This window comes from Topomyia yanbarensis, chromosome 3 (genome assembly GCF_030247195.1).
Source record: "Topomyia yanbarensis strain Yona2022 chromosome 3, ASM3024719v1, whole genome shotgun sequence".
NCBI lineage: Eukaryota > Metazoa > Arthropoda > Insecta > Diptera > Culicidae > Topomyia > Topomyia yanbarensis.
In genome coordinates, this window is record NC_080672.1 from 78863608 (window position 1) to 78887457 (window position 23850).

The following is a 23850-nucleotide window of genomic DNA, read 5'->3' on the forward strand; positions in this document are numbered from 1 at the left end:
GATTAATAAATTTGCACTAAATGATGTATTTTTTTATCATACTTTGTATGGACATATCTACTCGACTACTAATTACTATTAAAGGACTAATATACCATCTTAATCCTTGTGAAGCAGTGAAATGATTTTACATAAACTGGAACATTGGAATAGTTATTACTAGAATTCGCATGAAATTGAACGCAATAACTAATGTTGGGGAGACTTGACTAAGATTTTATGGGGAGACTTGACCAAGTGGCGATCAGCTGAAGAAAGATACAAAATTCCTAATATTTATTAAGCTTTGGTATCTACTGTTAATGTTAATCACGCCATAAAAAAAAATCCCACCCCAAACATAAGTCTTTATATTTTAAAATTTGTAAGCAAAGTTAGCAATAGTAGGACTGATTTCGTGACGTGTGAACATGCAATGCAAGCAGTACAGTTAATCCTTAAAAAGATATGCATTTAAAAAAATCAAAATTTATCAAATGCAACCCTTTCATATTTTTTACTGCTACCTAAGGATCTCGACAGTAGGGAAAAAATAATTACAGTATGTTTTATGTCATTATTTTTTGTTATGATTTTTCAAAATTCACTTGGTCAAGTCTCCCCACGCCTTGGTCAAGTCTCCCCACAATGGGGAGACTTGACCAGAAAAAACGATCACAGACAAACTTTTCTAACTTTTCAAAAATTAAATTAAAAATTCTGCAAAAAATCATGAAGACGCGCAATAACTTTGTGCATTATATCTGAATGATTTTTGGAGGATTGAAGGCTTTTTTAAAGATTTATGCAGTTTTAGCTGAAAACCTGGTCAAGTCTCCCCATGTTCCCCTACTAAGAGCAAAGCGAAGGAATCTTGCTTGCGCTGCTTCAATTCTGTTAGTCCAAAGGATACCAAATAGCTGCTGAAACTTCCAGGACAGACCGAACAAGTGAACACGTTGGCGATTCTTATTATGAATACAAGATTTCTATTATAGAGAGTAATGGTTTCTGAATGTCAGTGGCGAGTAATGGAGTACACCAATGTCTCTGATAACTGACACTCTCTCTAGCAATTGCCCGGCGATGTTGTAGAATAGAATATTATCTGCGTTTAAAGGATATTATAGAGCATTTGGATACGCTGAGAGCCAACTAATTGCGATTAGGCCAGTTACAGAAAGCATATAGATGTCGCTGAAGTTCGATAGTCTTCTATGGACAGCCCAATGAGAAATAGTTTGAAATCATCATGGTATATAAGTTTGCTCCCAGGGGGTAAAATATAGCAAACGTCATTGAACAATAAAGAAAAAAGCAACAGTCCGAGATTGTTCCTTTGAGGTACGCTCGACAAGTTGATGAAGCTATATGACTCTTTATCTCCCTATTTCACATACGTGATTAAAATCAAGCCACCTTGTAAAATTTGATGATGCACCAAGTCACTCGATCTTTGGCAGAAGAAGAGAGTGGTCTACACGACCGAAAGCAACGTAAGATCTGTGCATACAGTGTCTACCTGCGATCCATCTTCGATGCTTTTAATGCAGTACGAAGTAAATTGGGCTAGATTGGTAGTTATTGATCTGCCTACAAAAAGCCATGTTGTTCCTTCGCTACGTACGCTTTGGTCTCACGAGCATGTTTTCTAAAAGGATCTCAAACATTTGTGACCCAGCGCACCAGCGAGGCAGATTATGCCTCGATAGTTGAAAATCAGTCGTAAAGGTTGAGTAGCCGATTCATTTTGAAACACACTCGAGAAGTGCTTCGCGAACAAGTTACAGATACCGCTGGACGTGTTAGACGTTTCATTTGCGAGAAACAAACTGGAAGGAAAGCCATTTTCTTTACGTTTCCCGTTCATCAAAGCCCAAAACTATTTTGGGTTTCGTTTCACGTTGGGTTGGGTTTGTGCTCTGTGTGTTGAGTAGAGAAAGCAATGTTTTCTACCTGTTACTGGCTAGAGTGAACTCCCTTTTTGTAATGTTTCGTCGCCTGGTGAAATGTCGAAGCGCAGCTGTTCGCAACCTTTTCAGTTTACTTAGCTGGCGGTTGGAACCAGATATGAACAAATCTGCGTTACAAGAAGTGGAGGATGATGTGCTTCTGAAGCAACCAACGGCTTCAGTGCTTCTGAAACGGTATAGTTCATTGAAACCTCTTTATTTATAAACAGGAGGTCCAGGATTCGTGTTAAATTTCCCTCTTATGGATCATCAACAATGTCGTCGTTAGGAGAAAAGATCTTTGGTACATGGCGTAGTTTTCTTCAGTATTCCTGCGATGGCTTTAAACACTCTTTAAGAGAACTTTTTTTTTATCCTCGCGTATTTTTTACGCGGGACATGTCGAGATATCAAGACACTTTCCAGCATTCGTACAACAAGAACCATCCTTACGATTCTCACAACACTTTCTACAGCGGGCCTTATTATTACATTGGGAGTCTATGTGGCCTAATTATTTGAAAATAGGGCAGCTCATAATCCGCGGTACAAACAGAAGGCCACGTAGCCGAACTTTATGTAAGAGGATGAAGCTCGGTAAAACGGATCCGGCTAAGAATTTGAGCAGGGATTATTTCCTTTTCATCAAATGCAAACGCTTACATTCCCGTATTTCACCAGGTGATGCAAGAGGACCTTAAAATAGCCAACCCCGTACTTCAAAAGATACTCGCAAGTCAAACTCACATCGTTAATAACGCCATCGATCTCGACCTCCCGAGCGGGTAGATAGAGACACTAGTCTTTCGTGAAGAGCTCTATCAAGCGATAAAGTTTGCCCGTTAAAAACATGCCTTCACGAGCCTGACCTTATACCTTTAATATTTCGGTTAACTACCGAGAATCGTTTTGTCAGGCCTTTAGAACTCTGCAAATAATTTAAAGATTTAGTTTTTGACTGGAAGAAAACCATAAATTGACCATGTGATGGTTTTGGGTATCGTTTCAATCGAGGACCAGCTTTGGGAGCTAATTCCGATTAACACCCCACTTAGCCTGCCTGTAGAGCTAGCTATTATTTAAAATTACACTACGCATACTACAAAATTGAAGCACAAAGCGAGATCGAAACATATGACCACACACCTAGAAAAACTAGTGTAAATTTACGTCTTCTGACCCTGACCGAGCATCAAAAATGACTGACTTTTAAGTTTGATTTTAATTTTACATGTCGTTGAATTTCGTAAATCACGTAATTTTACTCCACATATAGCGTTTGTTCTGAATGGCAGTAAGTGTAATTGTATGTCACTGCGCATGTAATGTATAGGTTTCATTTAAAATTAAACAGAGCGCGGTTATATTTCGTCATTTCGTGAATTACGGTTTGTTAAATTCTGTCATACTTGCAATTACGTCAACGATAAAATTCATATTTTTTGGTGTGCATGATGAGAGATTATCATTACTTCTTTACTATTTGAGAGCTAGTGTCTATTGTCGCACAGAGCACTGAAAGGAAAAAGAAAAACACAGAAGATGTGAGCGCTGCGGGACGAGTCAATTATAAATCAATGACATTATAATATATGTTAGTTGTTTTAGGTCTATACTGTTTACAATTACTCTCAAATATTTTTAGTAAAGAATCAAAAATTTTAATTTTCTACACTTTGTTTCTTATTTCCAGCCAACGCAAGTCAACCTCAACCACATGATCTGCCCGGCGCTCAAGGATCCCTTCGACGGTCCCAACTACCGTTCGGCAGCAGTCATCCACGAGGCAGTACTGTGCACCATACTCTGCAAGCTAGTCACCTTTCTGTTCAGTCCGCTGCCCCCGCCCATCGTCACAAATCCACCGTTCATCAAAAATGGCGGCTCGGTTTCGGAACAATCCGTCAGCACCACCTCACCACTGGTCACAGGTTCCGGCACCGTTACGCATCACTATATTTCCCGACCTTCCTCGCGACCCTCATCCCGTTCGTCGTCACCGGCTAAGTCTGTTACGATGCTGCAGGAAAACAATATTATTATCAAAACCAGCAAAATTGACTAGTGGACCGTGAACATCAGCGCCCCGGGCCGTTATCATCATCATCATCCTCATCATCACACAAACACACGAGCGGATTGTCGTGCACTATAGGGCAAACCGTCATTTTTTCCACCCTGGGGAAAGTATGCCTGAGATAGGTTCTGAGGTTGTTTTAAGTATTTCAGACCGTTTGGCGGATACTTTATCGGTTCTAATTTAAATTTCCAAAAAATGAAAATTCTCATTCGGATTAGACTGGCCTGTTGGCGATGTAGGATATCATATAGGAAACTAACATACACATTTACATCAAAAAGCTTAGAATTGACACATACAAACAGTAATATTTAACAACATAAACCATAGATTAAGTATGAATGAAGCTAAGTGGTGATTCGTTGATTACCTTTTTAACACTGAAGCAAACAAGAATTCACGTAGTACATTTCGACATTTCATACTCGTACGGCATCCTAAAATTAAAATTAAAATTAGGTTTGTGAAATCTATCGTCAACACCTCCCAGCTCTCGGTATTGGTAGAACAGGCATTTTAACTTATATTCTGTATATGTTAGTTACATTTGTCTTATTGTTTTTCAATAGCTTTCTAAAACTGCAGCTCTAACGAATACAAATTAAATACGCTTTCGAACGGTTGTAGATGCCAGTGCTGCCAGTGTTTACAATTGGTTTAACCCCCGCATTGGAACACTGTAACAATGCTATCGGTTCGGAAAAAAACAACAATCATTGCCTGTAATGCAATTTTATCATCCCTAAGAGCAGCAAGTTACTATGTGCTTAGCAATTGAAGTGTGGAAAAGTTTCCAACCAATGACAATACCTTTTCAATCCGTCACTTTCACGTTATTCTGATGGTTACTGTAGTAGAGAATCAATCGAAAATAATTAACAGAACTTTCAAGGCCAACCGGCTTGCGGAAAGTTTTCACGAAAGAGAGTGAGAGTAGGTCAGTACAGATTTTTTTAGGATAATAGTTAAAAGTACCAATGTGCTATATACTGGAAGCATTTTTATCTTTCTTGATAGAGTTGAACTCAACTGAATAAGTTAGATTAGTTAACATTTTAATGGTAATAAAGCGTGGCACGTAAAACAGTGCAATAATCAAACTAATAGGAACATATTTTTGCCGTAGGCACAGTAACCTTTTAAAAAACATTCCAAGCAAAACTTAAAGACACTGTCATTTTCATTCTTTGTACTGGTATAATTTTATTTTACACGGCATCAACTATTCCACAAACAACGACTACACTATGAGCGTAATACACTTAATTGAAATCAGTCGAATAAAAAGAACGGCAATGAAATTACGATCAATTCAGTGTGCCTTCGAATGAACCGGAGAAGCGATCTGTCGAATGCGCTAGCGATAAAAGAATTGAAAAAAAATAACCTTGAAATGGTTTAAAAATAGGCTAACTCTGCTTTTTGGTAACAAACTTTAAAGTTTGGTCAATTTCTATACACCCTTGAGTTGTGTTAAAAGCATATCTGGAAAATAATTTAGTAGGCACTCGTCAAATGTTGAACCTGAAAAATCGGCAACATAATTATGGTACTTAATTGAAAACGCTAAGAGTAAGAAGCATGATGAAACGTACTGATCAAACACAAAAGTAACATATTTGTTAAATACAAGCGAAACTAAGTCAATATGCAATAATTTAACGCCTAGAAACTTATGATAAAGCAAAAATGATACTGCTTGTGATTCACACCTTTCGAGATTTCTTCTATTAGGAAAAAAATAGTAGAACTAATCACATTCTAATTCGTTTGGAAATTGGCTGAGAACATATCTGTTACGTGAGTGAAAAATAGACTTATCATCTCGGAAAAAAATTCATTTTCACTGTTTAAAGCTAAGATTGAATTAACAGTTAAGAACTAAAACGGATAAGAATAGCAACCAGTTGAACTAGTGATAATAAAACAAACGTTACTGAGACACACAACTGTCTTTTTTATACAAAATAAGCACAAATTTATTAGAAACAATTAGAGATACGATTGAATTGTCCGGTTCCTAAAAGGTGTAAACCCAGGCATTAACGCCAAAGCGTATAGTTCATCTAATCGAATTCTCCCAGCAGCTGCAACGCACTTCATTTCGATAACGACGTCATGGAGAAAGTAAGGCACCCATTCAGGAGTTCCGTGAATTTCTAGCCGGACATCGCTAGTACCGACAGCGCCCTCCACCAAATCCACCCGAAGTCCTCCAAGCCCATTTTGTTTGCTTTCCACAATAATGTAGTTGATTGCTGCTCCCGTTGGCTGTAACGAAAATTCCGATTAACAACATTCGATGTAAGTTGTGAACAGTTCAATACATTGTGAAACATTATTATCTGTGGACTGCTTGACCAGCGAAAGATCTTCCGATGGTAACATACGGCGTCATTAGCGCGCCAGGTTCCAAACTGCACCACAGGAGCATCCACCCGTTCGAGTTGATCATATCTCGACACGCGAGACGCGAAAACGGAGCCAAATATCAGGGCGACAATAAATACCGATAATGCCATCACAATCGACTCATGTCCCATACCGCACGGTAACTGCGATGCAACCAATCCCGGGGAGCTCTTTTATAAGTGTCTCCAAAAAATGGGTCATTGACCTTATTTTGGTGGTGGTGATGAATTGCGGATTGCGTCCTGCGATATGAGCGTTAATTGGTTCTACGATGGCTTACTGCAGGAGAACCACGAGAGTTTGGGTGACATCAACATTGTTGAGCATCTCCTCAATAGTTTGAACATTGTTTTCATTCAGAGTGTATACATTGAGTTAATCTGAATCTTTCCCTATTCGAACAAAAACCTACATACTAACCGTTATACCACAGATAACAGACGTTTGGGCTCGTTCTGAATCGTGTGTAAATACTCGCTACTGAGATTCCGAATAAATCAGACGTCTGAAACACGTTTGGCAAACGTTTATAGATGGCGCAGTGTTCAATACAATGTAGTTAGAATGCAGCTGTCAAACACGTATAGCAAACAGTTGCGCAGATAGCAATAGTGAAACACGGATTTCCAACGTTTATCACTTTGAAAGTTTACATAGGTTTTTGAAGAAATTTTGTTCTAGCCTAAACGTCTGTTATCTGTGGTTATACCTATCATGACCTATTCAAAAATAATGTACTTTAAGTCGTTGAGCATTTTTTTTAAATTTATTGCGAAGTGGTGCGTGGGTGCAACAAATACGCCAGAGACAGGCAGAGCCGTAGCGTGCGGTTGGCCGGGTTGACCCACCAATGGTGCCAGCCTTAGGGGGGCGCAAAAATCTTGAGCTGTTTAATAAAATTAATGGGAATGATTTCTAAAACAAGCCAGGATAAGTGCAACATTTCAAGGTATGCACTAGACTTTCACGTAGTATCCGGACACTCTATTAATTCTATAGTATGCGTTCTAGTAGTCGGATTTGTATTTATTTGATAACGAATTATTTAGGAGAAATGGATAGAACAAAGATAAACTCAAGATAGAGTGGTACGATGTTTCCCATGTACCACCCAAATGCGACCCCTCGATAAACCCGGTTCACCGTCAGAGTGACAGCTCAATAATAAACTGTAGCGAATCTTTGCGAAAAAAGGAACAATGTCGATCTTTGCGTCATATCTATGACAATGAGTTTAAAGGGTGAACACGAAATTATTGCGACACATTCAACAGGGCATAACTTTTTTACCATTGGGTAAAAATCAACCAAATTTTGCACACTTTCTCATTGATGTGTATTGTTTACATGCTGTCAAAATCGAAGTCATGTTTTTCGATTCAACGAAAATGGAGGTGAACCAACGCGAGTCGAGAGAACAAATTCTTTCCAAACACCTGGAATTTCCTGACCTGTCGCACCGGCAGTTGGGAAAAATGTTGAACATTCACCATTCAACCGTCTCCAGAGTGTTGAAGCGGTTCCAGGAGCGGTTGACGTTGGACCACGACAAAGGAGCTGGAAGAAAACCGGGACCGGAGAACAAAAAGACGGAGGGAAAGGTGAAGCGGATGATCCCAACGTCTCAAGCCGTGATTTGGCTAAAAAGATCGGCATGTCGCAGAGCTACGTCCAGAATGCAAAGAAGAGTGCTGGACTACATACATACAAGGTACAGAACTTCCAAAACGGCGATGAGCGGCAACAATCGACGGCTAAAACTCGGGCACGGAAGCTCTACGAGAAGATGCTGACAAAATATGGCTGCAGTGTGATGGACGACGAAACGTATATAAAAGTCGATTTTAAGCAAAATCGACTTTTATATAAATCCGCCAAACTGTCCGGAGCTGCGCCCGGTGGAGCAGTACTGGGCAATGATGAAGCGGGAACTTCGGAAGAGCAAGAAGACAGTCAAAAACAAGAACGACATGTTAAGAAAATGGAAAAAAAACTGAGAAACTGGTACCTGATGACACTGTAAAGACTTTGATGGAGGACATCAAGCGAAAATGCGTTCAATTTTACACTCAAGGCTCCATCGATTAACTTTTCTTTTGATTTTTGAAGTAAACATATGTATAAAACTACCCTAAAATTTTGGTTTGATTTTAAACATTATAAGAAAATTGGCATGACATTTTCGGTGTCGCAATAATTTTGTGTTCGCCCTTTATATGAAAATAACAGCAAAATTTTCGGCAGAACAAACTACCATCTGTCAGCTACTCTGACATAGTTTTTCTCCTGCTTCTCTAGTGTTTTTAGCGTAATTTGATCATAGGAATTATATCTGGTTATTTTTGTTTTTCAAAGAAACGGTTGATTTTGTGCATTGCATTACTTAACCAAAATTATCCATATGATGAAATTACATCGTAAAATCACCAAAAATAATTCACTAGTTAGTTTAATTATTGTTTAGATAACTGTTTGTCAAGATTTTTTATTAAATTCGAACTTCTAATGCGATAACAACAATGACGCCTGCGAATTCCCATCACACTCAGAGCTGCAAATTTTCAACAGATTGTTTTGAACTTGAAGGTGGAACAAATCTCAAATCATGTCCTACTATGTTCAATTCGTAGTTTTTCTCAATCATTTTTCATTCATTTTCAATTTCATTGACTCTGTGAATATCCTGCTACTAAGGTATTGATTAGGTTTTTCAAGCAAAACTACTCTGTACATACTTCTTACTGTTCATGTAAGCTTAAAAACGCAAGACATGTCAACATTTAAGCTAAACTAGTATCTACAGAGCAGATGACATTTTTGGTTGGTGAATGAAAAAGCATCAATTTGAAATGAAGGCGTACGGTTTAGTGATGAAAATCCCGCCAACTTGAAAGTGAATGATTAAGGGAGGCTTTGAATTTGAATCATGGTTGGGGTGAATTGAACTGCAAGTTTGCATTTGAAAATGAAAATTTGCATCACTGATCACACTATACTCATAGTGCGGAGAACTCGTTGATTTCCTGAATTATTGTGATGACTGGATAACATATTTGGTCTCATGTCAGAAAGAAGCGCACCCTAGGGCGTGACACTTCCAATAAATTATAAAATATTATACAATTATAATGTTTTTGTAGAATTATAGGGCAGATTATAATTTTATAAACTTTATAAGCAAATATGCATTGCAGAATTTTCGAACTTTCTTTCGAAATTATTCTCAGTGTGCGGTGAATTTATGAGTTGTCATTTTTTATTATTTACATTGGCAAATCTGACTACGTGATAACTGAGGCTGGTTTTGGATCTGACGAGGAATGGAAAAGTTGCCGTGCGTCGGGTAAGATCCCAAATTCCCGCGACGACGGTTCGTGTATTGGTGGTGGTCCGCCGGTTATTGGCACAGCCCCATTGTGCATATCATGGAAAATGTGGAACTGGTCGAGAATGGATTACCGAATTAACTTAAGCGAACTGATTGAAGTACAGAGCTCCGGTTGTTGTAACCATCAATATCATTCTACCGACAGTAGAGCGGAGCACGATCTTATCAAGAAATTTGTAAACTAGCTGGAACTTTTGCGGCCGTTGTTTCGGATCACAGCCGTGGGAGGAGCTACTGAATTACCGCAGGTAATGATAGATGCTTGTTAGCAGCAATCTAATTTCAAACTGTTGTACAAGCTGGATCTGACAGTCGAAGAGAAAATGTTCAAGATTGCCAAGGAAATGGTACATTGCTAGAACGATTGAGCTTTTCCGCAGGGTAAAGATAGCCGTCCGATTGCATACTGATAAGGTAACATTAGCAGGTTTGATGGAATTTCTTCGTTTACGCAATTTTCTGCTCTATGGCTTATGTATATCACCAAAATTGCCATGTCATTAACCAGGAATGCTAGCGCTAAGAACGCGACGAAGGAGTTTAAGTTAGTCATCAACGATATCTACCTGTCGACCGGGGCTAAATTTATTCTACCGATATGCGGAGAGATCACCACGAGACATAGACAGCCTACCAGACCTCCGTCCGGAAATCCAAAAAATCGGGGCATCACCGAAAAACTGAAAACTTCCGCATCCAACGTGGCACTGGAGATGAGCCGTTTCAAGTCCACCCGAAATCTAACGATATCTTTGACAAGCCCAAAATTACTCAAGCACTCCGTGTGTAACGCCCGCTCGTGAGCTTGCTTCGTCGATTATCATAATCAACGAACGTGACGAGTTTTCGCAACGGTTGCAGAAAAAGGACCAACCGCGACCTTCAACGCTAGGAAAGTTGTGGAATCAACTAGCAGAAATGCTTGTCAAGAGGCAGCCGTATGACTCGAAACGGATGATCGAGACAAGTTACTAGCCGAGTTGAAAGTTTAATCACACCGCCAATATTTGTAGAAACGTAATAATGCAAGGTTGCAGAACACGAAGAAGACAATATGGATGATAAGTATCTATTTGAGGCAACGGAGAGCACTGAGCGGGAACTGCAGGATCGGGAGTATACAATAAACTTGCTACAGATTTCTAAGGAACATGGGAACGCAAGATAGTTGGAGCGAGTTTAACGATATCATATGCCGCAAGATATCAAAAAAGGTGAAAAAGAGGAAATTGTAATGGATGAGCGGGAGAAGATGTCCAACTCGGAAGTGGGAAGCGGAGCAGAACACTTGGCATCGGCTTTGTATAAATTCGGTTTAAAAAATGCGAAACAACACGAAGAGTAAGAATTACTATTGTGTGATCAGATTGATTTTGTACAAGCCTTACGTCTTGATGGCACCAAGCCCGAAGAGGGAAAATCATACACGCAAAAAAATTAAGTATATTTAAACCAAAAATATATGGTATTGAATCCAATAATTTATTTATTACTTCAACCAATTGGTCTGAAAACATTTTTTTCTTAGAACAATGAACTTTTGCTTTCAATAAAAACAGTTTTAATTTCAATAATTTCGTTCTAATTTTAATAAAATAAATATTGGAAAAGGGATCAAAAAATCCTTCTATTGAAATAATAAATAAATTTTATTGAATTCAATAAATAAATTTATTGTCTCCCGACCAATAATTTTATTTATTAAATTTAATCCATAAATTTATTGAACATACTAATCTTTTTTCTGTGTGAAAGATTGAGGGACTTTTCTAGGCTAAACACTACTTTGTTGGTTACGTAATGCTGCAAACGTCATCAGTTACAGCAAATTACGACAACGGTAAGGACTATTGATTGTTATCTCATTTTCTTGATGTTTTTTTACTGAACCCTTAAATGCATACTGTTGTCATTTGGCAACATACCGAATTCTGTGATATTAAGCCTCAACAAGAGGTAAATATCGCATCCATACCGAAAAATGAATACCAATGAAAATGAGTTTCATGCGTTTAAAGGTTAATGTTATGTGCATCGAAAATTCCATAGCACATGGAACAGTTATGCGTATAGCGATAGTACAGAACATGGGACTGACTTGCTATTATGTGCCATCTATCTTCTAACTACTAGGCTTTTTATGCTATGCTAAATATTAACGGGCTGTCGTTGTTTTCAGGGGCTTTGCGTACCACCTTTCGTGTCGGGGTTGCGTGCTGCTGAGGGGGATATACTTTGCGATATTTTCAGAGCGTGATCTGCAACTCCACCAACATTAACCATTACGCGTCGTCTCCCCGAAGGACTCATTCCTATTCCTATACGAAAGAAGAAAATGCCAAATCAGTACAGGTTGATTGATATTGAACTAGTTTGCAACATTACCTGGTTCTCGTTCAACTTAATGGTAATGGATTTCCCCGGTAGCGTGCCAGAGAATCGAAGGAAAGCGCTTTTTTCAAAAACGAGTCATACACACGCACAAATACAGAAATCCCTTCCGCCGAGTACCTTGCTGTTGTGTTTACGGTTGACCGGGTATGTTCCGTTACTGCTGTTGATCGATTTGTGGCCAATTCAATCTGAAAGTGATATGAAATTTTTGAGCACGAGATTTTTTCTCTTAAATAGTAGGATTATTACAATACAATGATCTTTTTGAAATAAAAAATAATAGTCAAAAATAACTCACCTTGTTGCGGCTGCTGCAGTGGTTCCTCCTGATTGTGATGTTTTTGCTGCTTGGGACTGTATTGTATACTGCTGTTGTACCTGAAGGTGCCGTTGCTGTATCTACTACGGAATCTGGGTGATGATAATTCTAGTTTGTGGTTGTTCCTGCGACGAATGGTCATCTGCACTTGATCCTGATTGGCTTGCATCGTTTGCACCTGTGAATTTGCACTAGTTGCGGCTGTTGAATTGGAGTCAAACCCTTTGGCAGAAGCATCGCTTCATCGTTATTGCTACCGACCAGTCGGATGATGGAAAATCCTAATTTGTGGTGCTGCTGTGAAATGTTGGTGAAAAACGCTGGAATTGTGGCTGTTTGTTTCCGTTGGGATGGCTTAATCACTATCGGTGTTAAGACAGAGCTGTTTTGAGGTAAAGAGGTAAACGTAAAACAAGACTGGGAATGGACCAAACTGCATTTTCGTGTCTGGCTACTATTTCACTTAACCAGGAGAACCACCGCAGGTGAGTCCCAGTACGTCCAGTCAGAAAATGAGCCAATAATTTTCGCTGGTTCTCGTTAGTACCCAGGTTCTAGTTAGGATCGGTTAAGTGTCTGGGGCCGGATACTAACTCAAATCAGCAAGAATTATGCAAAATATTTGGATACTTACCACTTCTTGTTGATGCAACACCATTTTTTTCATTGTTTATAATCACTCGCGGTAACTAAGGCTACTATGGTGTTCGAATTTTATTTTCGAACTTTCAACGATTCGAATACAGTTATAACTTTTATAGACAATTATAAATAAATATAGAGAGATATAAAAAATATAAAACCACGTGAAATATTTTTATAAAAGAGTGTCACGCCCTTGAGCGCACCTCATAACCGTCTCTGAACCTGCTTAGATCATATTGATCCAAGCAACATTGCAAGGATTCCAAATGACATTGCCGAATTCGATCATCGAACGCACCAACGAACAGTAAACAGTGTAAAACTTAAAGGATCATGAAATTCGCTGGAGATCATGTTGCATCTCAGTTGTCGATTGTAGCAGAAACGTGACGTGGGTAAGTAAGCTGATTATCCAAAATTTACACCAAGTAGTCATATTCGATGGCGTTTTCAGTGCAAAAAAGGTGGTCACAATGCAATTTAGAATATACAAATCCATCATATTCTGCACACACTTAAGTATCCAGGATGGTTTGTAGTGCGAAGAAGTCAGGCTTATCACGAATAACGAAATATATGTTAAGAGTGTGCTACCAGGACTAAAAATATCGGCAAAACATCGTTAACAAACAGCGAAAATAGCAGTGGTGCGAGTGTACTGCCTTGAGGAACTGCAGTGTTATTTTCGGAGAGTAATTGAATTGAGCAGTACCAATACAAGCAGAATCTTGACGATTAATGAGATACGACCGAAGTCAGTAACAGAACCTAGTCGTGCAGCCATATGGACCTTTATGAGCCCTGATGAAAGAATGTATATATTTCTCAAGACACTCCTGTTTATACAACTTCGACTCCATCGTGTTGATGGTTCTGAAAAGTTCGGTTTTGAGTCCACAGCTACTAATTTTTTGTCAGATCATTAGTTTCCTGGCGAATTTATTGGCGAAAATAAACTTGGATTTACCGGGGACATCACCTCGTGCTGCGGCCAGAAAAACGCCTGTCCGGGAATCTACAGAAAGGGCGATGTTCAACTTATCAACCAGGTCGGATTCTCGGCGTGTTATTTGTAGGATAAAATTACCTTTCTCGTCTTCTATCTACCACGACTTTTTCAATAGTGTGCCTGTCAAAACGACACTTTCTTCACTGAAATACGTTATATTCCATATCCGACCACTAGAGGCGCTGCTACAGAATAAATAAAGTGTCCAAATTCTAGTGTCGTTTTTGATTTAGGTGAAACTTAGGTTCGAACCCAAACTGCTGTCAAAATATTCGAACTTACAGTGCACAGTGGTTCAAGGCAGTGTTTTGAGGTACATAATTCATTCGAGTCAAAACTGTCCATATTAGCAATTTTAAATTTTCTACAATGTTTGTGTGCGTAAAAAGCGCCGGCAATATTATTTTTGTTTTAAATTGATCGTAGTAGTCTATATTAAATTTATCTTTTGAACCAGAAGGGATAGCGCTTTGCTGTCCTCGACGAAGTTGTAGAGGAGAGTATTTTTATAAATTTTGCAGAAGACATGTTGCCATTCCATCCAAAATCTTCATTTGGTTTATGATTTTTGAGAAAAGATGTGTGAAAGGTAAATATGCTTTAAGACCCTTTTTCAATTTTCATTTGCGATGATCATACGAGCCCCAATTATTGAAACTGCATTTCATGTTTCATGCTGAACACCTATCCATTTAAACAAAATTTGATTTTTTTTAGTTCGGGATTTCTACTTCAGATTAACCAATAAGGTTAGTTCTACAAATTCATAAAAGTAGAACAATATCTTTTTGAGGCCTTAGATATTATAGAATCTATGTGTCTTTGTAACAATATTCTCAATATAATTCAATCTTTTCTATTGTTTTAGATGGTTGAGGACTTCAGCAAAGTTGTATAATATTCATTTTCGGCCGTCGGTTGTCACGGTAAAGATAGACACGTCTACCTTTATTAGGACACATGTTAGTGAACTCGGGTGATTCGTAGTTATACTGCCTAAGCTCGACCCTCATTAACAGAAGACAAAGATTAAGCCCGTACGATGTTAAGCCTGTTCTAATGACCTTGCCACTTCTAGTTTTCCGATCTGTTTACTTCACATCCTTGCTCTCACTTGAGTACTATGGCTCTAATTTTCATAACTTTCCCTACCCAGTAAGCTCTAGCTAATTGAATGTCGTTAAAATGTAAAAAAAAAATAATTTATTCTAGGAATAGTAGAGTATCGGAATAGCCAAAGTTTGGCTGCACAAAAGTGCCCAAAAGAACAGAAATTTTTGATGAAAATAGATCAAATTTATATGAAAAATAGTTTTAGAAGCTAAAATATTGATTTTACGTTATTAGTTCCTTAAACTAAAAGTTGTATTTTAGGTATACCTGAAAGTTTGTAGAACATTATATATTAAACAGTTATGGTTTTTAGCATGGAAATTCGAAAAACTGATTTTTAGGTCATATTTACAATAAACAACAATTTTGCCCCAAAAATGAGGTCTGATGTCTGTGATATCTTAGAAGAAGTTATTCAAAACATAACATTCTACAACTTTGTTGAAGACGTCGACCCTCCAAAAAAAAATTTGAAACATTCTTTTTGCTCGGGTACTCTACTTTAGTCCAACAAAAAAATATTATATTTAAAAAGTTGCAGAATAATATTGTGAACATATCCTACGAAGAAAGGCTGGCTCTAAAATGACATCTAAGGCCTCAAGTAGGTTTTGTCCCACCTTTTTGCCTTTCTCATATAGAAAGGTTATGCAATCACTCTGAAAAACGTCAACCTAATCCCGGCCCGGAGGGCCGAGTGTCATATCCCATTCGACTCAGTTCGTCGAGATCGGAAAAAGTCTGTATGTGTGTGTGTATGTGTGTATGTATGTGTGTATGTGTGTGTGTATGTGTGTGTGTATGTGTGTGTGTGTATGTATGTGCGTATGTGTCAAATAATGTCACTCATTTTTCTCAGAGATGGCTGGACCGATTTGCCCAAACTTAGTCTCAAATGAAAGGTGCAACCTTCCCATCGGCTGCTATTAAATTTTGGATCGATCGGAATTCTGGTTCCGGAATTACGGGTTTCAGAGTGCGGCCACACAGAAATTTCGCATAAAAACTATAGGAAAAATTAAAAATAGAATTTTTATTTTTGATGCTAAATGTATTCAAGGTGCATAAAACGTCGAGATTTGATGCAAACACGAAAAAAATTTGACGAAGATTCACGTTTTTGGATTTTGCACATTTTTGCCTTTCTCATATAGAAAGGTTATGCAATCACTCTGAAAAACGTCAACCTAATCCCGGCCCGGAGGGCCGAGTGTCATATCCCATTCGACTCAGTTCGTCGAGATCGGAAAAAGTCTGTATGTGTGTGTGTATGTGTGTATGTATGTGTGTGTGTATGTGTGTGTGTGTATGTATGTGCGTATGTGTCAAATAATGTCACTCATTTTTCTCAGAGATGGCTGGACCGATTTGCCCAAACTTAGTCTCAAATGAAAGGTGCAACCTTCCCATCGGCTGCTATTGAATTTTGGATCGATCGGAATTCTGGTTCCGGAATTACGGGTTTCAGAGTGCGGCCACACAGAAATTTCGCATAAAAACTATAGGAAAAATAAAAAATAGAATTTTTATTTTTGATGCTAAATGTATTCAAGGTGCATAAAACGTCGAGATTTGATGCAAACACGAAAAAAAATTGACGAAGATTCACGTTTTTGGATTTTGCACATTTTTGCCTTTCTCATATAGAAAGGTTATGCAATCACTCTGAAAAACGTCAACCTAATCCCGGGCCGGAGGGCCAAATTTTTTTTTCAACTCGCATAAGGTTTCTGGATTTTAACAGGGGCGTAGTTGATGGTTTACGGAGAGGGGTTACCCCCCCCCCCTCTACTGTTCACTCCCCTCCTTTAAAAATCTCCTTAAATCACCGCTCAGACCACCACCTCATACCCCTCCCTTTCAACCCCATCATCTTTAAACCACCACTATATTACAAAGCATACCAATTTAAGCTGGGGAGTCGTTCATTCATGGGACTTTCGCCCTCCTCACATACCCATCCCCGCATGACAAAATGAGTTAGCAAGCAGATAACATTGATCTAATGCTGATTAGACTAATGGAGTATGATATTTTTTTGTTTCAAGTGTTTCACCGTCGACACGTAGCTCATCAAGTTCGTGACTGGCATGCCATTGTGTATAAGTGCAAAGTATACTAAGAATGTAATGGACATTTCCACGATTATGTTGAACATAAAAAGCCTCCGTGCCATAGTTTAGAGAAATGAGAAAGGCACAATTGCACCGCTAGGTGGATTAAAACAGGTTTTGGACTGGTCCCACTGTGCGCCACTGGCTAAAGGACTAGCTTCGCTCTTGGGCTGCATCCAAACATGCCAAGCATTGGCGTAGCTTGCTGTTGCCTTCAAACAAAATCTTCTCTATCTGATGTGAATCGAAAAAAGTCAAGGAATTTGTGGCTTTTTTCAAACACAATGGCTGATACTTGCAAACTCAATTATCACATACTACTACTACGGGTTTTCTTGAGTTCTATTACGGAGCTTCATATAGTTTGATATGTCACTGTCCGGCAGTAAAGCAATTGCGTATCCAGATATTTCTTCTCCATACATAGACGAACCTATGTAAAGGGAGCTAATACTCAAGCATATGTAACTGATCCTTAATTATTGTGGTATAGAGCTATAGGCTTTATCAGTAAGGTTCATTATTCCTTCCGCATCTTGCCGAATTATATTATTGAATGTGACTATATACGGATTGTCCTGCGAACGAATTATTTATTTTTAACTGATGTCCATACTGGAAATTCATCCTTGCCAACTTTTTGTGAGAGGAACTTAAAACTTAAAACATTCTTATAAGGAAAGAACGCGATCCGAAATTGCGCTTGAATTTCATATCCGATTTTTACATTCTAATAGTTTGAAATGCGTTTCACGAATCATGTTCTGTCCTCATGTTCATTACGACTGAGAGCAGTTGCTCGCATTATAAAATTTGTGTAAGCTGTAGACTGAATTAAGGCTAGGTAGAGCGGATCGTTCCATACGTTGCACAATGGTCAAGAATGCAAATTTAGCACGAATTTTGTAATTTTACTAAATCTAAACAACTTAGCCCAATTAAGTATTAGGAGAATTTTTCGTAGTTTGTGAGCTCCTTCTTTTTGTTAAAACAACAGTCAGGGTGGTTCTAATTTTACCAAGATCAAAAAGCTACTTTTCAATCATTCCAGCTAGAGCCAAACGACCTTCAGCGAAGTTGTAGAACGACAAGTTTTGGAAAAGTTTTGCTGAAGACATGTAAGCTGTCATACTTTTACAACAAATTCAAAAGCGAAGGTTAGGGTGTTTCTTAGAAAAACTGTTATATTCAAATAACTTTGATTTAAAATAGAAGTAGTCTTCAGACAACTTTAAGATTGTTTAAGGCGAAAGATTTGTTTCAAGGCACCGCATATCTAACTATTTTCGTTGAAAAGTTATGAGCACTTTTTCGCCAAAAATGGGGTTTTTTGGAATAACAATATAACTTATTGGGGCGAATAAAAGATAATTCTTTTTCAACTATAAATAAGGTAATGATTAGAGTTAAAATTAAGCAAAAAATTGCGAAAACGATATTTTTTTAAATTTCATAAAATTGAGTTAAAATAATCTATTTTAGATATATTAAGTGCTTGTATCTTTTGAACGATATAAGCTAGAGTTTTGATGTGTTAGAAGAAAATGTTGGACTTCAAAAGCTTCGAAAAACATCAGAAGGATAGGTTGAATAAAAACGAAAACTGAAAAAGTTATATTAAGAAAATGGTTTTTCATGAACTGACCCTTTATAATATTATTAAATTACTTTCACGCTGAACATTTTTAAATTTATTTTAAATAGTGGGTAAGGTTCGAGATAGTGTTTCGCTGTCTTCCAGAAAATTGAAAAAAATAAAATTTTAAAAAACTTTATCGAAGACTCTGAAACTCTATTATAAGAAATTTACAAAAAAATGTGTTTCTTAGAAAAATGGTTTTCTTTGTATAACTTTTGCAGTTTTGAATTTTCATTAAGATCACTTTATAAATACTTTCAGATATTTTAAGGGAGAACAATTTGTCTTAATATGCCGAACCTCTAGCTTCTCTTGTTAGAAAGTTTTTACTAAAATATACTATTTATTGAGTAAATATTGCAAGAAATAAAAAATATGGCATAAAATAAAGATATAAAAAAATATGGCATTTTGAGGATCTATACTATAAAGCATGCTGTTTTTTACGCGGATTTTTAATCAATGCGGTTTTTAAGCGGATTTTCTAATTAACTCGGTTTTATTTACGTGGCTTTTCCAAATAACGCGGTTTTTGCAAAAATATTCTAAGTCCTTTTGAATGCAAATGACTTGACTTTTTCCGGAAAATTTTCTAAGTCCTTTTAAATGCAAAGAACTTAGAAGAATTTTGGCAGTTTTTATTTTGCGCGGATTTCGCAATTAACGCGGTATTTGCAAAAAATCCTTTTGAATGCAAAAGACTAAGAAAATTTTCGGAAATGTGGAAGAGACGGGTCTGGAAGACTCCTTATGGCTCGCACCTCAACGATATGGGTATTTCCGGAATGGACTGGACGAGTAAGTGCCAAAAATAGATTTTTGACACCATTTTGAAATCCAAGATGGCGACTTTCGGTTTAGCTAAATTCGCTATAACCCGATCAATATGGGTATTTTCGGAATGGCCTTGACGAGTAGGAGTCAGAAATTGATTTTTGACGCCATTTTCAAATCAAAGATGGCGACTTCCGGTTAAATGAAATCGCTATAGCCCAATCAATATGGGTAATTTCGGAATGGTCTTGCCAGAAATTTCTTTTTGACGCCATTTTGAAATCCAACATGGCGACTTCCGGTTTAGCGAAATTCGCTATATCCCAATCAATATGGGTATTTTCGGAATGGTCTTGTCGAGTAGGTGCCAGAAATTGGTGATATGGGTATTTTCGGAATGGTCTTGAAGAGTAGGCGCAAGAAATTGATTTTTGACACCATTTTGAAATCCAAGATGGCGACTTCCGGTTTAGCAAAATTCGCTATAACCCAATTAATATGGGTATTTTCGGAATGGTCTTGAAGAGAAGATGCCAGAAATTGATTTGAAATCCAAGATGGCGACTTCCGGTTTAGCAAAATTTGCTATAATCCAATTAATATGGGTATTTACGGAATGGTCTTGAAGAATAGGTGCCAGAAATTGAAAGCACTATAATCAAGATGCACATAACATAAAGCATACACATATATTTATTTTGTTGTTTTCGTTTTCTACACTGTCGATAAAACGAATTTCTCTTGGTACTAATTTACCGGTAAGACGTGATTCGAGTGTACAGGGTAAGGTGGGGCAAATCCGATCCATGAGTAAACCTGACTCCCTCTGTTATCGAAAATCAGAAGCACTACGCGAACTAACATCAATGTTGTCGTGTAGAGCATCGAAACTAATCCTAATGGTGGCATGACAGCATTTTATTAGTCTACATTGAGATGCTCAAACGACAATAAGTGTGTTTTTACAATTTTTGATTTGATTTTTGTGCATCATTGACTACAGGATATTTCTGATTGTTAAAGTGATTGCATAAAAATGTAAGTGGATTTAAATTCTTTGGTTAAAGTCCTACAAAGTACATAGATGAATTCAGTCCAACTTTTTTCATATTTTTTTAATTGAATCGTAATGAAAAATGACGCGGTGGGGCTAATCCGACCTCTAAATAGTGCGGTAAATCCGACCGCTTTTTTGCTAAGAAAATGTTTATTTATCAAATGGAAATATATTATTATTATAATTATTATTTATTATTTTTTGCACAATGGTTCATAATTACAAACGAAAAACACAAAAACGTGATGAATATAGTATGCGTCGAGCAATTGCACCGATGCAAATGGTAATATCTTTACGTACTAGGGGAACTGTGGGTAAGACGGACAGGTTGGGTAAGACGGACACATGGTTATTTTTGGGATATAACATTAAAACTTCAATTGTATTGTATGTGTACCCTATCATTATGAGTAAACTTGAATTATGAAACACTTAGTAGGCCTTGAATACTGCTAAACGTGTACAATTTAAGCAAATATTGAGAATCAGTAGTGCAGTTTCGTGCTGATATAATTTTCAAGTTTCCGATTTTAAGGTTTATCGACGTAAAAATCAATTCTTTCGCGGATTTTTTCCTTTATTTCGATAAAGTAACTCTTAAGTGACATCTTCGTGGAAAATAACAGGTAAGTTGATTTATGCGTGAATAAGTACAAACGTTTAAAAAATGTGTGTACTGGTGGGGCAAGAAGGACAGTCTTGATTAATTCTATTGATTCGTCCTTATATGAATGTTTCGCGTGTCAAAACGAAATTCTAACAATCAAACGTGGAGAACCATCCAGTTAACTGAAGTCTCACATGCTGTAGACTGCAGGATATACGTTAATGTGACCGAAGCTAAGTACCGAATTCCTAGAACCTGGAAATGGTACACGATTTTGTGCAGGTCCCATACTATGGCTGCGTGTAATCGAGGAACTGATGTTTCCAATTATGCATTTAATATATAACCTTTCAGTTTCGTATAAGTGAATGTAACTGATCAGCTCTCTTATGGCAACGGCATAAACGATATTAGAAAAAGCATCATTTGCTTCAACTCTAAATCGATCCCCCAAACGTTATTTTTCACCTCGAGTTGAACGTATATATTAAAAAGAACCACAATCTATTCAAAACCTTCGCTAGAAACAGTAAATTTTAATATTTTGTATTGTGATCATCCTTTCTGCAACATGTCCGTCTTACCCCCACCATATGTCCGTTTCACCCGCAGTCTGGAAAAAGTGCAGATATTTATTCGTTTTTCAGTTCTTCAAAAAATGATAATTATTGATTTTTGTAACACAATCCCTTTGGGCATTCGAAAGCCAACATATGGATCTACAACATAGAGTATTACATGTTGACAAAAACATTCTCTTACTATGTTATATTTTAGTCTATCCTTAATATGTCCGTCTTACCCCCAGTTTCCCTACTGCTCGTGATTTTGATATTTCAAGATTGATTGAATTCCATTTTCTTCACGTTACAATTCAATATAATAACATTATTTGATTTATCATTGAAAAAACCCTAAAAGTTGGGTTATATCTGTACTAAATCAACCAGAAACATAGGCGGTCGGGTTTACCCCATCATTTTTGAAAACGATAAAACTGAACTTTTCCGTAAAACGCTTGTATCCCAAAATTTTCACAAGATTCAAATAAAATTCTATACATAGAAAGTTGCACAGAAGTATTACCTTTAATTTGGTATATAAAACGATTTGATCCGCTGTAAAATGAGAATTTTACAGCCAAAACCATTTACTAGGTCTGATTTGCCCCACCTTACCCTATGCAATATTTCTTTGACCAAACTTTATTAATTAATAGTATCGTCAAATATCACAGAAAAGGATTTACGTCCTTGGGAATCACTTTCGCTGGAATGCGTTTTTCCAACGCCGTGTGTATTCCTTGCCGCTGATGCGGTATATCTTGCTTTCCACCACGCGATTAAACACGATTTCCTTCAGAAATATAGAACCTAAAACATTGTTCCATGAACCAAAATGTTTGTAAATTAATGGTAATATATAATCAAATGCACGATTTGGTGATTTTCAACATTCAATTACTTTTTTATGCATCAAAACAAGAATACTTACTATGACAGGAATGCGGCAAACATGTGGTTGGCACTGGGTCAAAAAGATTTAAATTACATACCCACACACACTAGACTGAAGTTAGAGCTTAATAAAACTACAACCCCAAATGAGACCTGTTTTTACAACTACGCCAACTATTCCGACCTCTCGATCGGGGATATATACATGATATTCCAGCGGGAAGCGCAGATCAAAAACAATCGCGTTTACTTTTTTTCAAGTTACCGACTGCGACGAGCAATCAGCCATTTTGCGGGACTTTGATTACTGATTGTGCTTTAGGTCGGAAGCACACAAAAAATGTTCAACCGAATTGGGATAGTAAACTTGTAGACGGAAAAGTTTAAACTTAACAGTAGGAGATATCGCACTACATACCAGCTCTCTGTCGTCTATGACGTGTTCATGCGACGAAAACAAATTTCTGATGAAAGTGAAATAATATGAGACAATGGAGGTACAGCGGATGGCTGCGTGAATAAAGATAACCAAATGTCCTATACCATATATCTTTATTTGTTAATCAGAAATAGAACATTATTCTAGAATACATCGTGGTCCGTCATCTAAAAGCTAATTTCATTCCAAAACTAACCCTACAGCTAGGATTGCATAGAACTTCGCAAAACCGGAAGTCGCCATGGTGATATTTAAAAAGTTAGTTTTAACATGTTTATTATTTCTAATTATTCTAATGACTTTCTATTAAGTCTTAAATAACGAAAACTTTTATCACAAACGAATTAAATTCACGATCACTCCTATTTCGACAGATTTCGCTTATGACTCTTATCGTACAGAAAAATTCCAAAATACGGGCCTAGTGCTGACACTAAGAATTTTTTTAGGATGGAGTTGAAATATATTA

At 37.4% G+C, this 23850-nt stretch overlaps 2 protein-coding genes and 1 long non-coding RNA gene across 6 annotated transcripts in view; 1 reads left to right on the plus strand and 2 right to left on the minus strand.

Annotated features, from left to right (window-relative positions):
• The window catches only part of LOC131694329 (uncharacterized), an 81908-nt gene extending 77471 nt beyond the window's left edge, over positions 1-4437 (plus strand). For all 4 annotated transcript variants that reach the window (XM_058982981.1, XM_058982984.1, XM_058982982.1 and 1 more), the window contains one exon: positions 3625-4437. In XM_058982981.1, coding sequence (XP_058838964.1) covers positions 3625-3996 — 372 coding nt within the window. In that variant the 3' untranslated portion in view covers positions 3997-4437. The remainder of the gene's footprint in view (positions 1-3624) is intronic.
• A 1566-nt stretch (positions 4438-6003) lies between these two features.
• Positions 6004-6581, minus strand: LOC131687019 (uncharacterized). Its single transcript, XM_058971052.1, has 2 exons — positions 6339-6581; positions 6004-6282 (listed from the first exon to the last, which is right to left on the minus strand). Exons 1-2 carry the CDS (start codon positions 6552-6554, stop codon positions 6004-6006), a joined length of 495 nt encoding a protein of 164 aa, XP_058827035.1. The 5' UTR covers positions 6555-6581.
• A 4890-nt stretch (positions 6582-11471) lies between these two features.
• Positions 11472-13228, minus strand: LOC131691296 (uncharacterized). Its single transcript, XR_009305750.1, has 4 exons — positions 13159-13228; positions 12504-12906; positions 12197-12393; positions 11472-12123 (listed from the first exon to the last, which is right to left on the minus strand). It is a non-coding gene; the product is annotated as an uncharacterized LOC131691296 (long non-coding RNA).
• Between the last annotated feature and the right edge of the window lie 10622 nt (positions 13229-23850).

Excerpts from the sequence above, each read along its gene's own strand:
- LOC131687019 (XM_058971052.1), bottom strand. The coding sequence starts at position 6,554 with ATGGGACATGAGTCGATTGTGATGGCATTATCGGTATTTATTGTCGCC. Across the intron at positions 6,283-6,338 it reads AGATAATAATGTTTCACAAT|CCAACGGGAGCAGCAATCAA; the intron begins GTATTGAACTGT and ends TTTTCGTTACAG.